This window comes from Punica granatum, chromosome 5, assembly GCF_007655135.1.
Source record: "Punica granatum isolate Tunisia-2019 chromosome 5, ASM765513v2, whole genome shotgun sequence".
NCBI classification, from domain to species: Eukaryota; Viridiplantae; Streptophyta; class Magnoliopsida; order Myrtales; family Lythraceae; genus Punica; species Punica granatum.
In genome coordinates this window covers 24,122,756-24,138,974 of record NC_045131.1, presented here as the reverse complement: position 1 = coordinate 24,138,974, position 16,219 = coordinate 24,122,756, and the positions used below count along the sequence as shown (strand labels likewise).

The following is a 16,219-nucleotide window of genomic DNA, read 5'->3' as shown; positions in this document are numbered from 1 at the left end:
TGCCATAGCACACTTTGCATATTCCTTATTTTCGGTCGATCTTCGTTCTCGTTTCTGGGTCTTCGTGTCTTTTAAGAGTTCCGAGCTGATGTGAGACACCGCTAATTGTTAACCTAGTAAAGTTGCAACCGACCACTTTGGCAGCTAATAAGACTGTGATGTGGCAAGCAATGAGGCCCCTCTCTCCGAGACAGATTTTAGAAATCGTAGTTTGTGATACCAATCTTGAGGGCGAGAGCCTCATATACAGTTATACTCATCCTACAAAACAAACGGCCTTAGTAACCATTGGTGACCTGGACAAACTACTTGCAATTCTTCTTTTATTTTTAATTTTCTTATAATTTTTTTTTTAAAATTATTCATTTACAAACAATTTACATGTCAATAGATTCGATAGAAACTTGGACTTTTTAAGAGCAAAGTGGACTAACTGGTGCATATTGAGGGCAACATAAAAACAACAAATGAATTCGGACAAAATTGAGAAATAAAGGATTGAGAATCAAATGATTCTTGTTCAACCGAGAACTCTTACGAATGAAAAAAAAAATTCATGCTGAGAGAATTTTATTTATTAATTCTCGATTCAGTTCAAACTGAATTAATCGGGTCCACTTCTTATTCAAAATTAGGTCATTATGGTCAATACAATGGAACGGCAACTTTTCGTCAAGAATGGAGATGCAGCGTCGTTCATTTCACGGGCCCTTGAAGCAGTCGCGGTTGGGTCCGGATTTTGACCCGCCCGGATAGACCCGAAAATGGAGCACCGAAACTCTTGTTCCCAGTTTTACATCATCTGCCAGAACAGACGCGGAGCGAAAGGAAGAAAATTCAGACGAGGGACGAACTTGGGGGTGGAGCAATGCATCCTTCAATGGCGACGGTGGCAGAAGCACCGGACGAGAAGCCGAATTCGCTGCACAATAAATCAGAAACCCTGGAGGCCGCCGCTCCTTGGATCGACTACGCGGCCCAGCAAGCCCGCCTTCTCCAGGAGGACGTCCAACGAACTGTCGACTCCTTCGCTGAGGCTTCCAAATCCCGCCTCTCCCAGATCATCTCCACCTCTTCGGCTCATTTCGCCCAGAGTCTCGTGAGTTTCTGGCCTTCTCGTTTGCTTCAATCTGTTGTATTGATGATGATTCTACCGCAATGCGTCCTCTCTCCTCTTGTTTCGTAGAAATTGAGATGAGCTTAGGTTTTGTATCTGTCAGTGGATTCCTATGCCCTTCAATTGGCAGTAATCTATGAAGGAAGATGAGCTATTTGTATGTCATAATGTAGAAATGAGGACCTTATTGCACTTTGCGATTTATGGGGATCATAAATGCTTTTTTCTTTTCTATTCACTGACTCGGTTTTTCATTTTTGTCGAATTTTAATGTGAAACTTTCGGACGCAGGATTTGCTTGGAGATGTCAAGGCTAAATATGCTGCTCACGAGGACATTGTCTTTGGCAAGATCAAAGGTTTCTTTCTTTTTGGTCTCTTCTTTGAATTGTACGGCTTGTTCTTTTACCATTCCATGTATGCCCTTTGGCTTTTATAGCTGATCTTGATGAGGTCTCCATGTGTACGTTTTCTTGCAGAGGGTGTTGATGTTGCAGCTTCACATCCAATGGCGACTGTGGGAACGATGGCTGGGTTAGGACTCGTTCTACTAAAAAGTATGATGCTGGATTCTGCATTACTTTGTCATTGTAGATAGACTAAAAGCTATGTCTTAATCAATCTGGAACTTCATCTGGCCATGTTCCTAGGATAACCTGTTGCTATTAAAGCAAGTGCTGACTTGTTAGTGATATTAACTCATACTTACACAATTGTTCATATTAATGCAGAGCCTAGGAGCTTCCTGTACTACAAAACTATACGCCTTATTATGAGTGAAGAGGTGAGTGCTAGCAGTATTAGCAATTTAGCTTCTCGTCCTTGTCAAAATATTAGCTATCTTTGAGGAGTTGAAAAGTTCTTTTAACTATCTACTGAAGGCACAAGAAGTTCAGTACTTGTACCATTGGCATGAGGATGCATTGTTGATTTTGTTTGATTGGGGAATGAGAATGCTCCATTAACTCATGATGTACTAACATAATTAATGATAGCGCCTGATTGATACTAGAAAATCGGTTTTGCCTTATTGTGTTTCTGGATCGGCTCCAATAGTTGCTATACATACCAAGGCTTGCAAACCTTGGCCATAACTTATCCTTCACAGTTTTTCTCTTCAAAAGGTTGTGTCTGTGCACTGGAACTTATGTGAACATGGTTCTTCGTGCAGGCAATGCTTTCCAGAGCTGAGTCAAAAGTTAAGGAGCTCCGGCAATCAATTGATCTCCTTAAGGCCGAATCTCAGAAGTTGGAAGTGAGTGCCCATTTTCCAGTCCAACTCAATTGTATACAAACAAGTGCATCATCTACTTAAAATATGTAGTCTAGTCAAGGTGAATTCTTCAAAGTCAATGGCTTTTATAGTATCGTAGTGAATAAGCCAGGTCTATGGGCTTACTGAAATTTTTGAAGAAACTGCAACATAAACTTGTATGCCGTATTGTCGACAAATGTGTAGTGTGCTAGAGTTCTATGTTATTGTTATAACATAGTGAAATGTGTGTGTTCAAGTTTATACTGCCTAGCATCTAGAAAAGTCAATATAAATCTAATGTTGCAGAAGAGAGCGCAAATGGCAGAAGAGGAAATGATACGAGGGAGGACTAAACTACGGTTGGGTTCTGCTCATTTTAACGGTGAACATCTATCTCACTATGCCCCACGAGGATAAATGTTTTTAATGGTTTTTAGTCTTCTTTCTTTGCCACAGACAAGCCGGAAAGCAGATCCAAAGTGTGATTGGTTCAGCGCATAAGATAGAAAGACAAGCAGAGGGTATGCAATCTTCTTCTCTTCTCTTCTCTTTTATTATATCTCAGCTTAGAGCGTATATGAGTTCATGATTCTCTTTTTGATTGTGTATGTTTGCTGCATCAGGTCTTAAAGACATTCTCAGAGAACTTCCTCGAAGAGAAGCTTCTCGATTCAGATCCCAGGTTAGCTTTCTCAACAGCTCTGGTAGGACCCTGGTAATTTATTTATTTTAGACTCTGTATAAATCTTCTGATTTAACTATAAATTTATAGATGAAAATTAAGCTGCCACCTTCGGATGCTAATCATAGGAGATAGTATGACATTGTGATTTTTAGAACAAGTTTATATTCGGGATAAAATTTCATTTTAACTAAGGCACCTCATACTGTGTGGAGTCAAATCTGCATTTTGGAGGGTAGAGTGAAGCTAATCAACTACAATATTGAGGCCACAAAAGTTGCTATCCAAGTACATTCCTCATGGTGGATAACTGTTGTAATATTTCTTTTGGTTGTCGTACTTTTTATCCGGTTCACTTAATTTTCCCTTTTAATAAATGTGCCTGCCAAATAGACCTGAAATTGTGAGAATATCACTATCATCCCCAGGTAATTCAAAGGATTAAACAACTTAGATTTTTCCTAGGATTTATTTGGCTTTCTTTTGCTAGATTTTGGTGCTTCTTTAAGCGAGAAAAAAGAGATAGGAGCCTATCTCTCTTCACTGTACATGTATATGAGCAGACCTTATGGCGTTTCATTTCATCAGTATTTAGGCTTTCCTTAAGTTCACAAAATTAGTGTTGAGAAATTTTGGAGGATTACTATTAAGAATTCTGGGAGGTTGGACTTGTTAAAAGTTGTTATTTGTTAGTTATTATGATATACTTTTGGGGTAATGATGAAAAAAATCCTATTAGGTGGAATTAAGTTGAACGGAGGAGGGTAAATGAATGGCGTGAGACTCAAACCCATTATTTTATACCATCAAAAATTTTTGGAGAAACATCTGCACTTGTTTTATAAGCTTGAACTCCGGTCTGTTATTTTCTATTAGAAAGTATAGAATGTCAGATTTGAGGCTGCAGATACTTCTGTCGATTACGTGACACGAGTTGTCTAAATGTGATTTCTCCTGTGTCCTTTACCCTGGAGGAATAAAAACTCATTCAGGTTGTCCAAAAGCACTTCTCGCTAGTCGGCATGCTTCTCTCTTGCCATAACCATCATATTATAGGACTGACCAAGAATTCCTCTTCTTGGTTAGACTCATCCAACAGCGAATTACTTTTGATGGTTAATGCTTCATTTTTCGCTTTTCTGCCTTGTTAGTTGATTGTTGAGGAATCCAAGAGAATTCCAGCAAAGATTGTATGTACGATGCAGATATTACCCAGAATGTCTGAGTTTCGGTTTACTTACTTACCTTAGTCATTGTAATATGACAAGGATAGAATTTCGTATTGGCCATGTCTTTTTAATTATGTGGATGATTACTTTACTATGCACTTATTCAGTTTGAATGTACATGGCAGGTCTCTAAACTGGAATCTGAGGCTAAGCGGGAGAGGAATTCTCTGAAAAAGGAAGTCTCGAAGATCAGTGATTACGGGATATCTGTATGAATTATTAAACGTGATTTTCTTACGCATTACAAGATTGAGATCAAGGATATATCGAGGCCACATTTTAGAGTTCCATTGCCGCTTGCCATGCCTTGCCGTCATACCGATGTTTTTTGTAGGCCAAAATAATGTTGCCACCGGCACCATTATCACATTGACTTAAAACACGAAGCAAAGGCTTCCTTACTTTGAACACATTCCCATTTGAGGAAATTGTTTGTAAGCTAAAAGTTTTGGTCATGTGATGATTGGTCTGTTTCTTTCTCTCCTTTATTTTCGATTGATATCAAGGCTTTGCTAAGCAATTTCATTCCAAGTTCTTGTTGCTTTATGTGAATTCTTTTCGCTCTAAAATTTACACTGGGGAGGGTTTCGGATGGTGAACCATAACCGGCACATCCGTATCGTTTTTCTAGAGGGAACTTATGCTGGATTGAAATTTCTGGTAACTAGAGTGGTAATCCGTGCATGCATCGGTCGTGTTGTTATTTGTATGTATCATAGTGCTAGCGTATTTACATGTTGTAAGTCAATAATGAAAATTTACCTCTAAAGTTTACTTGTAAGAAAGTACATTCGCATGAATTAGAGGAAATACCGCAGTTGAAGTAAGCTAGCAAATACTTATTAAGAACTTTTGCAAAACATAATTTAGTAAAAGGAAATTAAGAACTGGGGAAAACATAATTACTAAAAAGAAACGAAAATAAAAAACTGAATCAAACTACTTATAAGAAAAACCGAGCTGAATCAAAGTATTCCGGTTTAATGTCGAACCAAACCAAAGTATTCTTGTTTTCTGTTTTTTTTTTTATAAATATTTTATGTTTTTCAACCGAAGGGAAACACCAATAGGCAAAACGTCCTATTCCAGATGCTACCAAACTAGCTGTATTACTTCTTATACACACATTTGCCCTGGGAGGGAAGTATTTTTGGTTCAGTTGGCTTTACTTGCAACATCGGTTCGGTTCATTCATGTGAAGGGAGAGAAAATTCATTCTCCCACAAACTTTAGCCAACCAGCGTAGAGATCGGTTTGGGCACTCACGTAAATAATTTAAAATTTTAAAATATATAAAAATTCCGGTTAGAAAATAGAAAAAGAAAAATTAAATCTCTGAAAAATGTCTCAGGCATCAGAATAGATTAAATTATTGATTAATATTAATATTAATTATTTATGTGCTTATAATTTCATATAATTATGTATAATGATTACTGAAAAAATAAAACGGTAACTTTCCGGTCTTCGTTATTTGACCGTTACAGGGACTTTGAATTGTAGTCGACCACATATACTCCATCCCTTAAACAAACCCCACCGGATTTTCATGTTCCCATTTTCCAAGATAATGTCGATGATCGGTGCCGGAGTTTCGGCAACTGAAACAGAGTCTTCTCCGTCTCCATTTCCATGGCTATCTCCTTCTCCCTCTCTTCCACTTCACCTCTGTCTCTGTCCTCAAACCCCAGCCGGCCCCTGACTTCCACTCCTCGACCTGCACCCGCCCGCTGTTCCCTCACCGCCGCGGCGTCGCCGAAGAGCCGCCTCCTCAGCCTCATCGCCGACCAGGACCTCGGGCTCAAGACCCAGAGGGACCCCGAGGCCCTCTCCTCCATAATTGCCGCCATCGACGACATGGCCGCCCTGGGCCGGGACACTGTCACCACCGACGGGTCCCTCCTCTCCGCCACGTGGCGGCTCCTCTGGACGACCGAGAAGGAGCAGCTGTTCATCATCGAGAACGCCCGGTGGTTCGGCACGGCGGCGGGGGATGTCCTGCAGGTGATCGATGTGGACAGGAGGGTCCTTAACAATGTTATCACTTTCCCTCCCGACGGAGTCTTCTTCGTACGGTCCACCATTGAAATTGCTTCCAAGCAGAGAGTGAATTTCAGGTACAGAGTCGCCATTCCAGCCTTCAAGAAAAAAGCACCCTTTCGTTTTCGAATTAACAGAAAATCGACTAAAAAAATGACAATCCTTTGTTGTCTGTTTTCATGTAGATTTACGAGTGCTGTTCTTCGAGGGAAGAACTGGGAGGTCCCACTTCCTCCATTTGGGCAGGGATGGTAAGTACTTTTTCATGATCTTATCTCACTTTTTTGAGCCTCAAGCTGAGTTGAATTGCGGGTGAATCCTCGAATTTGTCAGAATCACAATAGGTCTGAGTTCCGAATAACGATGTGAATCATATACTCGTGAGATGTTTTGTTCGAACAACTTGTGATTTCCAATTGGTGGCTTTAATAATGTCAATCAACTCATGATTTTCAATTGGAGGCTTTTATAATGTTAATTGCAATCAAGAGTGGCATCATATGGAGAAGAGGGAGTGATGAACCTAGTCTTGCATAGACATATCATCTGTTATGGTTGTCCAATAACAATCTGGGACAGTCCGAGAAATGGTAAAATGGAATTTTTAATGGAAGACTAGTTGAGGATATGCATGCGGAAGCTTGCATCGGCATTATTCGTTAGACTATTGCCGCAATAGAACTAGTGCTGACGGAATCATTCAATTGTTACTGAGCATTGATATGTATTCACACCTTGACTGTGTCGTGTATGGTTAAGCAGATGCTTAATACTCATAGAGCACTGTTTTCTTGGGTCAGTGATCTTCAAAAAGTTCTCCGATGTGGACTAACCATTTTGTGTTGTTTGATGCTCTCCTCTGTTGTCTTTTGATGTCTTCTCGAGCCGCTAATATTATCACTTATGCAACTGCATTCGAGGTCAAATGATAGCCTAGTGTTCAATTTCCACGAGCAATTGATTTCGAATATGGATAAAAAATTTCATGCTATAACCATGTTGTCCTGTTATGTCCGTGGTTAATAAATATGCAATCGTGTTTTATATCAAATGAATACCTTGTGTTTGCGATCCAAATTAAGCAATCACATCCATCCAAATAGCACCTAATTAGAAGGAAATGTCCATGATATAACTGTCTCGTCCTTTTAGCTGAGTTCTGATTAGACTCTCTCTCTCTCTCTCTCTCTCTCTCTCTCTCTTTCTCTCTCTCTATTTGCACATAATCTCGAGTAAATAGATATAAGAAGCTGCATTTCTCCTGGTTTTCTGTTGAAACTTTCTCCTTTTCTGCAGGTTTGAGTCTGTATACATAGATGATGAGATACGCGTTGTAAAAGATATCCGAGGAGATTATCTGATCGTGGATCATGCTTCATATGATTGGAAAGAATGAAAGACCACTCCCTCCATCTCAAACGTTGTCAAAGCAGTATGGTCGCACATCAGGTGGACCAGGTAGGTATAAACCCAAGTAGCTTTGGTAGGTATATTTCATTAAAGAAACGTCTAGCTTTTGATGTCGTCTTTGCACCCCCTCCCCTTATGCCATTCTTTAGTTTTTCCCTTATAATCTTTTGTAGGAGTATCTGATACCACTTGTAGGTTCTGTCATACGCTACTTGAGTAATCTTTGGTTCGGGTATGGTGGACCGAACAAATAACTTTTATTAATCTCAAAAATATTTACACACACTTACACGCACCCACACACACACTCTTATACTTGAGGAGGACACCCCTGTTCCTCACACCTCACACTCTCGCGAATACTCTCACTCTCTTTTCTTGCTTATAAATAGATACAAACGCTCATGGCTCCTATATATAGAGAGGTGTCTTTGGCGGAGGAAATCACCGCCACTCTCCACCGCCACATCCTAATGCTTTCATTTCCATTTCTAATATTTTCTATTGCTCCCTCAGTTTTTTATTTCTTCTCTCTTCTTCTAAAAACTCCCTACTTATTTCTATTCTAGTCCTTGTAATCTCTAGATATTTTGTCGTAGGTTTTTCCTTGCACTCTTCTAGGATCTAAACAAGTAATTTTACACATTTATCTACCTAGAACATTCTAGACTATATATTAAATTGAGGAAAATATTTAATATTTCAAGAATTTTTAAATTAGAGAGAATTTTTAAATTTGCAAAAATAAGATGAAATTATATCTCTAAACACAAATAATATAGATGAATATCTAAAATTCGTTAACATATAGCAGTTACAAAACTTGGCAAAATTCATATAAATTTAAATTAATTGATAAATTTCTTTTTATGAAACTATTAGGTAGCACTAGAAAGGTCATGTAACAATGAGATAGAGTTTCATAATTCAAGTTTATGTCCACATCTTCGTCCTGATTTTTTTTATTAATCATATCTATCTATTTCTTTGATTTTTTTCTTATTTTCATGGGGTTTGGACCATATCTTTCGAACAATCTCAATAAACAAAGTGCAAGACGATACCACATATCGAGGTTGGAACGGGACAGACTGGTGGTCGGAAAATTGGCTGTACGCATTCCCAATGTTGAGTCTACGGGCTCCTTAAACTGCTCCAAACTTACAACAGGTGAGACTGGGTGGACTTGGAGAAGTTTAGGCATACCTGAAGGGTTTATGTAGGGCCTTGTGATTATTAGGTATGTATCAAGGACTGAATCTTTTCCGTCCTCCGCCTTTATTGATTGGGATCGCAGATAAAGAACTAGTATGTACTTCTTTTGATTGGAGTTCGTAGCACAATTCCTCGTATTGTAGAAATGGTGATAGCCCTCATTGCTTCTGTTACCGATAAATATATCTAAAGGCAACTAACTATATCAGGGCATGAGTTAGGCAGGCGTCCTGCGATGGTATCCTGGCACAGTCACAGTACTGGCTCAAGATATATGGGGCTATTGCAGCCCTGTGGGAAACTGATTGGTATACGAGTCTAATACCCCTAGGCTGGGTGTAAGGGGAGGATGATCGAGGCTGGGAAAGTGTACAACAATGACTGATTTGATGCTTGGGGAGGTGAGGCGATCACGATTCTGATGGCCGAGGGCAATCTAAATTAACGGTCGAGGACGTACAAACCGAAACCAAGCGCGGATTATGCTTTCTCCAGGATTTTACTCTCGTCGAGATCGCAACCTCTGGCGTTGCCACGCCCAATGGAGGACGTACGTACTCAGCGCCCAGCTAGTGAGCAAATAATGGGCCTCAAGATTAGGGCTTGTGCAAATGAGGCTCTTTATGGGCTGAAGCCCACAACCCTAGCAGGTCGTGGCCCACAATGTGAATAAGGGAAGGAAATGCAGGTCATATTATTTTAAATATATAATTGCAATAATTTTGCATATTAGCGACAACCTCTATCCTCCATACATAAGCAATTACTTCCTAATTTCACTCTTTTAATTGAGACTATACTTGGTCATCGGAGAAGGAAATTGGGGCCAATTTGGATCTAACCCTATTGGAGTGGCCGGTTGGAGCATGAAAGTCCGGTAAATTTTTGAAGCACTATTGGGTATTTATTTGGTTTGCATCAATTGGTTTCAGAAGTCGTACGAGCTCGGCTAATTGAGAATCGAGCATAATTGACTCACTAAGAGATAAAAATATTTTTAATTATGAATTCTTTCTATTTTTAATACTCGAATTCGAAACTTTATTATATCGAACCATTAGAATTATCCAACTTGGTAACACAATCAGTTGATCTATTAAATAAAATAACTAAAATAAGAAGGAGAAATATCAACTTGTAGTTAGCTGTGTGCAATGCCGACCTCCAACGAGTGGCCTGGAACCCACCAGCTCAGCTCATTCTTTACCTTAACCCTCTTTACTTCCTCCCCGCACTTTGGTTTCTCTGCTCTGCCCCTTGGCCTCTTGTCTTTTTCATCGTTCCCACAAAGATTTTTACTTCTTCAGTCTGTCATCCCCTCCCCTTTTATTTTTTTCACCCCTTATCAATAAATAAAATATTCCTTTTACAAGTCCCTTAATAAATTATTATTTTTTAATTATTTGGGTTAGAATAAATTAATTATCTTAACCCACACTAATATAATAATTAGAAGCAAAAGATATTCGTCCCCCAGAAGTAATCCTTTTCCTCCCTCAAACTGCTCCTTAAGTAATACGGATAAAATCTTATCTTTTAATTAATTTCAACAATTAATAGCTTAATTAATTTCAACAATTAATGACTTCTCACTCTTTTTTGAACTTATAATATTTGGGAATATTAATGTACTCCCACTTTTTTTTTGTGTGCGCACTTTAGTATTCGAAAATAAAATAGAGCATAACTAATTTAATTTGAGTCAAGTTATTTTAAAGATTAAAAATCTCTCATGGAGTGAATTTTTTCCATTCAAAATTAATTAACAATTTTCGAAAAATAACAAAAGGACTACGTGTATCATGCGCGGGCACGGTCGAAATTATATGTATCCATGCACAGTGTCGGAAACCGTCTCATCAAGAAAAACGGAAAGAGAAAAAAAACAAAAAAACAAAGAAATAGTGGGGTTATAAGGTAGGCATTAAATGCTTGCAATGAATCTGAATAATAAGGGACTTTTTTGCAGCCTTTAGGTACTATGAATTTCTTAGGACAAAAGGAATCCGACTGAGCTGAGGGAGCATTCAATTTTTTACTCCTCGCTCCTGTCGAGCAACTTGACGACGAAACAAATCGTCTTCCTCCTCCATACTTTGATGTTGATTTGCGAACATTTCCTTTTGGTTTTTTTCTTTTTTATAAATGAGATCACGAGATATTTTTAATTTATTAATTTAATATTATTATTATTACTTGGACTCCGGATTCTTCCAGTTGAGCCAAATTCTCGCGATTTGATTTGGGAACTTTTGATTAAAACCACTTTGAGCTACTTTCCTTACCATAAAAGGAAAGAGATTTGAAACGTTTGTTCCCCTTGCACTGTTTTACTGTTCTCACGTTCATGGTGCGCTTATAGAACTCTTATCTCTTATCTCTCTCCTTTTTTTTATTATTATTATGAATAACTCTATCTGTTTTACTGTTTTACTGTTTTACTGTTCACACGTGCATGGTGCGCTTGCGGAACTCTATCTCTCTCTTCTTCTTCTTTTTTTTAAATGAATAACTCTATTTCTTTTCAATTTTGATGGTCAATTAGAAATTAGAATAATTACAATTGACAGATATAACCCAACAGAGCGACTGCACAATTGGACAAGTGAACGTAATTTACATGTTTTCAATTCTCATCAACAGCTTCAGTCACATCTCAAGCAAAACTATCACTGATATATAATATATATATATATATATATATATAGTTTTAGCAAATGAAAGTGCATAAATAAAGAAAAAAAAGCGCTTAATAAGAAACCATATCATCACTAGCTAGCTTGTTTTACTATATATACACAACTTAGCCATCGAAGTTTTCTGCTTTTTTTTTTCCTAGAAAAATACCGTCTAAATCTCGAGAAAATTGTCAACACATGACATCCTTGAGAAGCTTGTACCGGCGTGTTGTGGTCCTAGGAGATGGGACCCCGCTCGCCGTGCTTGCATTCTTTCCGGATTTCTCGACTGCATTATCATGAGGCTTAACCCGATCACTATCGTGCCCACCACCCATGGATTTTCTGGATGATGACGACGAGCTCCCGCCATGTCTCGTGGAACTCCTCTGCTCGCTTTGACACCAATCACATAATTCAATTGGCACTGACGATTCGGTGTAATAGTTGCTACAATACCTATAACACAGTAACGGAGAAAGGGGTCCGTATTACTTTATGCACTCATCTATCTGCTCAAAGCTGAAATATGTATATACACAAACACACAGTTGTTGATATATATATATACATATATATACATACACATATATAAGTATATATAGTTCTACATGTGTCGGATAAAGATATCCATGGGATTGATCACGCAAGTAGAAGCTCATTCCGATTTCTGGGTCAGGCATAAATTTCGTAAAATTCGTAAGCTCTCATTCCTTTTAGCTTCCGGCTTCGATTATTGCTCCGCATAAACCCCGGCCGGGACAATCAAGGGTATGCGTTCCTTCCCATGAGCATGATCCGATTCTCGATCACACATGAAATCATGTTCCATTGTGTGCTTAATTACGAGAAGGACTAACTCAATTCCGAGCTGAATATCGACTCATATATACAGACTCGGAATCTATCCAATAATTAGCAAAAATGCGGCTGAGACGATGAAAGGAGAGGGAAAAAAGAAAAAAAAATCTTCACATGATGAATGATACACACACACACACACACACACACACACACACAAAAACATATTGGATTGAATGGGCATAAAGGAGGGCTGGGATGAGGTGAGTGCTTACGAGTGCTGGAAGCGATTGAGGCATCGGATGCACCGGAAGAGCTTGTCCGGAAAACCCACGTCGCCGCACATGCAGCACACCACTTGAAAATCCACCATTCCTTCTCTCCAAGTACAAGCTTTCAGAAGGGCCCAGCAAGAAAGAAGATGAGGAGGAGGAGAATAAGAAGAAGAAGAGGAGGAGGAGGAGAGCTCTTATTTATTATATAAGAAGAGGGAGGAGGAGTGGAGAATAAGAGGAGACGGATGGATTGATACTTTGAGTCGGCCGATGAATGGGATGGATCCTTAAATAGATGGCATATTATATTATCCACTCCTCGTACCTTTAAACGCCCGATTAGTTTATTTTTCGGTGTCAATCTTGGTACTAATGGTATCAAGAAATCCAATTAGATTACGACTAATTCAGTTTGACCGGGTCAATTCATTAAAGGGTAAAACTCTCCAAGTATGAGTTTTCTTTATTCACATAACTCGAACTTGAGATATTGCTTGAGAGAAACAAGTATCGAACCGTTTAAATCAATTCACGTCGGTTCCAATTAGCTTATTGCATGCTTTAACAGATGACCTTATATTATATCGTTCGGAATATATAAAGTTCGGGGTTTCCATGTTAGTGTTCAATTCCTAGGATCCTTCAAACTTTTTATTTTTTTGGGACGGTACTTGATGGGGAGATTGTAGCATTTGAAGATCATGCGCCGATGTATTGAGATTGTTGAGGAGATGGAGATTGGATTATTTAAATTTTATTTATTGAATATTTATTTATATTAAATGCGCATACATATATATATATATATATATATATATGTATATAAGATGGGCAGGTTCGGAGAGACCAGGCATCCCACAGGGTTGCTCGCAGTCGTTTTCACCTTTTTCCTGTTTGGAGAGAGAAAAATGTGGGGAGTGGAGGCCAAGGAAATATTTCCTGGGTCCTAAATGACTTTTGTGCCCCTGAGGGAGACCAGCCTGATTTCACAGCTTACCTATGCTGTTGTTTTTTCTTTTTCTTTTTTAATTCTACGTCGTATTTTTAGACTATTAACCGAAATTAAATTCTTTCCGGTAGATAAAATCCCCCACAATAATATGCTTTTAATGACAGTTTAAAACCCTACATGTCAATAAAATTCGCCAGCTGATAATGCAGCTTACAATTACACTACACTTCGTGTTTATTTTATACTCTTTCAATTTTCTTTTCACAAATATATACTCTTCTTTTCTTTTTTCCTTGGTGAAAATGTATGTTCTTCACTTTGATTTTGATAGACCCTTTCTGATATTAACTTATTACTGTCCTTTTCTTGTTTTTGCCTTTGCCAATATATTATTCGAAAAGGCCAGCCAACTAACATAGTGAAGCCCCTCATTGGCGCGTGCCATACACTCTCGGCTATTTTTCCTTTTCCTATTTGGTTTGAGGGAGGCCATAGTCGTGCATGCTATATAATTGGCTCTCACTGTAATCAGTTAAATGCACATCCAAGCCACTTGCAATATGAACCATCATCAATTGGAACAACTTGCAGTATGTAACCATTTAAAGATTTAGATTATATAAATAAGTATTAGAACATTACATATGCTGATATATCATGTGTACTAGGCTAATTAATTAATTGACTTAGGAGCTATGGATCATTGAATATTTGCGGCCAAAAGAATACGCCGTTAATTGTACACCTCAATTTGGCCTTCTTTGGTACAAAGAAAAAAGATAGGAGGAAAAAAGAAAAAAGAGGTAGTATAAGATGAAAATCATAATAATATTTCTTCTTTTGGATTTAACTGATATGATACATGGTATATATTATATTCAAGATATTTATTTTACGATAACGTAACCACTAAATATCATCACATAATAGATAATATCATATAAATAATTTTTTTTTGATACTTACAATCTTCAACTATTTGATGCTACTTTTTTTCTATTGATGTGTATAACTATTGTTATAAAATTCCTAATATGATCATAATAAAATTATAATGCTAGAAGTATAATTTTATTAATAGCTAGAAATATGAATATGCTTGCTGATAATAAAATTTTAGGTTGCCTTTGTGAGGTCATTCTCGCTAAAGTTTGTGATCTAAGAAAAGACCTAAATCAAATAGCTTGTAGTTTGTTTTTTTCCCTGTTGCATAGATACTCCTAATTAATTCTCATGATCAAGTGAAGGAACTCCGTAAGTTAACACGAGCTTCCAATTTAGTCAGATAGACTATATAGTAAGGTCATTGGACCTTAAATATGATATAGACATTAAAAAAGGTTACCAACAAATAACTCCGAGGTATTAACTTTCATGGCCACTCAACTTACTGAAAGGGTTGGAGCTGACAACTTGCATATATCCAACTAGGCGACTCAAAGTTTCGATCGACCAACCAGACTAATACCTAGGGGAGTTGGACGGATCAAGTAAACTAAATCTCAAGTAGACCTACAAATATCCGATCGAGTCACACCACTCAATAGGTAACTCAAACATTCCTTAAACTCTTTCACTTTCGAACTATTACATGCCCTTCTCTCCCTGACTCGGGCTTCGAATTGTCAATCGAAAGTTCGAAACCTCCAACCTTGAGTTCGATTTCTCTTCTTGGCATAGGCAACAGGAGCGTTGCTGGAGCATCGAGAAAAACACAATTTACGAGGTTTAATCGACTGGATCTCATCACAACCCTCTACAATGGAGCCGTGTCATTCGACCACCAAACTTTTTACTCCAATTCGTAGGTAAGGTAAACACGGTTTTATTGGAAACTATAATGGCGCTTTCTTTCTCTAATAAAATCTAAATGAAAGGGAAATATGTGAGGGCATATGATGCGATGATGATTGGGGTGCCTGCCTGCCTGCCTGCCCTCGAGAGTGTGTTGAACGCGCCATCAAGCGGAGAGTGGGCGAGGGCACCCCTTGGGAAACGTAAAGTGGCACAAACAATTAAAGTTGGGAAAGGGATTTTAAAGATGGGGGAGGGGAGAAAGGAAAAAGGGGTCAACTTCGTACTCTGTTTATTTGTCGTTATAAGCGAATGGGGACACCTTTGTCATTAATCATTTCTGGTGGGGGCATTTTGGAATGTTAAACTTACACCAAGTCTCCCCCGTGCACTGTCGCCTGCTTCGCTCACCTTAGTTTCTACCTTTTAACTAATTCCGCGACAACATCATTAAGTAAAGAAAGCAACACCCCGTTGGTAATGTTCCCCTGCTCCTCATCATATCGCGGACTTTTGCCCCCGCACTCTCCGGCCGTACATCGAACCGCGGCGGATCTATAAGACCTAAGAACTACTGGGTGCAAACTACATTTTCCATTCGATAAACTAATAATTTGTCACTCGAGATATTGATGTTAAGTCAAATCAGATTTTAAAATTTTTTTTATAACAAATTAGACATGGACAGATAAAATGAACATCAGATGACCCTTCCGTCCACCCACCGTCTAATAGTGGACGGAAACATCTGATGTGAGATTATTTCTTATTT

The 16,219-nt window shown here is 38.4% G+C and overlaps 3 protein-coding genes across 4 annotated transcripts; 2 read left to right on the top strand and 1 right to left on the bottom strand.

Annotated features, from left to right (window-relative positions):
- The first annotated feature begins 798 nt into the window (after positions 1–798).
- LOC116209465 (RGS1-HXK1-interacting protein 1) lies at positions 799–4,770 on the top strand. The gene is made up of 9 exons (XM_031543109.1): positions 799–1,099; positions 1,409–1,475; positions 1,596–1,673; positions 1,848–1,900; positions 2,288–2,371; positions 2,678–2,730; positions 2,828–2,892; positions 2,995–3,053; positions 4,408–4,770. The coding sequence occupies exons 1-9, from the start codon at positions 869–871 to the stop codon at positions 4,495–4,497; spliced, it is 780 nt and encodes a 259-aa protein (XP_031398969.1). The 5' UTR covers positions 799–868; the 3' UTR covers positions 4,498–4,770.
- Positions 4,771–5,805: 1,035 nt separating this feature from the next.
- LOC116208826 (probable plastid-lipid-associated protein 11, chloroplastic) lies at positions 5,806–9,683 on the top strand. Of its 2 annotated transcripts, XR_004157130.1 has the most exons (4): positions 5,806–6,399; positions 6,508–6,573; positions 7,619–7,780; positions 8,784–9,683. XR_004157130.1 is itself a non-coding variant. In XM_031542388.1 (3 exons), exons 1-3 carry the CDS (start codon positions 5,915–5,917, stop codon positions 7,716–7,718), a joined length of 651 nt encoding a protein of 216 aa, XP_031398248.1. In that variant the 5' UTR covers positions 5,806–5,914; the 3' UTR covers positions 7,719–8,017. The 2 variants fall into 2 exon arrangements, 1 of the variants encoding a protein (XP_031398248.1); XM_031542388.1 differs by lacking the exon at positions 8,784–9,683 and having other exon boundaries at positions 7,619–8,017.
- A 1,870-nt stretch (positions 9,684–11,553) lies between these two features.
- Positions 11,554–12,973, bottom strand: LOC116207026. The gene is made up of 2 exons (XM_031539873.1): positions 12,702–12,973; positions 11,554–12,084 (listed from the first exon to the last, which is right to left on the bottom strand). The coding sequence occupies exons 1-2, from the start codon at positions 12,797–12,799 to the stop codon at positions 11,817–11,819; spliced, it is 366 nt and encodes a 121-aa protein (XP_031395733.1). The 5' UTR covers positions 12,800–12,973; the 3' UTR covers positions 11,554–11,816.
- Positions 12,974–16,219: the final 3,246 nt, after the last annotated feature.

Excerpts from the sequence above, each read along its gene's own strand:
- LOC116209465 (XM_031543109.1), top strand. The coding sequence starts at position 869 with ATGCATCCTTCAATGGCGACGGTGGCAGAAGCACCGGACGAGAAGCCG. Across the intron at positions 1,100-1,408 it reads CTCATTTCGCCCAGAGTCTC|GATTTGCTTGGAGATGTCAA; the intron begins GTGAGTTTCTGG and ends TTTCGGACGCAG. Across the intron at positions 1,476-1,595 it reads TGTCTTTGGCAAGATCAAAG|AGGGTGTTGATGTTGCAGCT; the intron begins GTTTCTTTCTTT and ends GTTTTCTTGCAG.
- LOC116208826 (XM_031542388.1), top strand. The coding sequence starts at position 5,915 with ATGGCTATCTCCTTCTCCCTCTCTTCCACTTCACCTCTGTCTCTGTCC. Across the intron at positions 6,400-6,507 it reads AAGCAGAGAGTGAATTTCAG|ATTTACGAGTGCTGTTCTTC; the intron begins GTACAGAGTCGC and ends GTTTTCATGTAG. Across the intron at positions 6,574-7,618 it reads CCTCCATTTGGGCAGGGATG|GTTTGAGTCTGTATACATAG; the intron begins GTAAGTACTTTT and ends CCTTTTCTGCAG.
- LOC116207026 (XM_031539873.1), bottom strand. The coding sequence starts at position 12,799 with ATGGTGGATTTTCAAGTGGTGTGCTGCATGTGCGGCGACGTGGGTTTT. Across the intron at positions 12,085-12,701 it reads CTCAATCGCTTCCAGCACTC|GTATTGTAGCAACTATTACA; the intron begins GTAAGCACTCAC and ends ACTGTGTTATAG.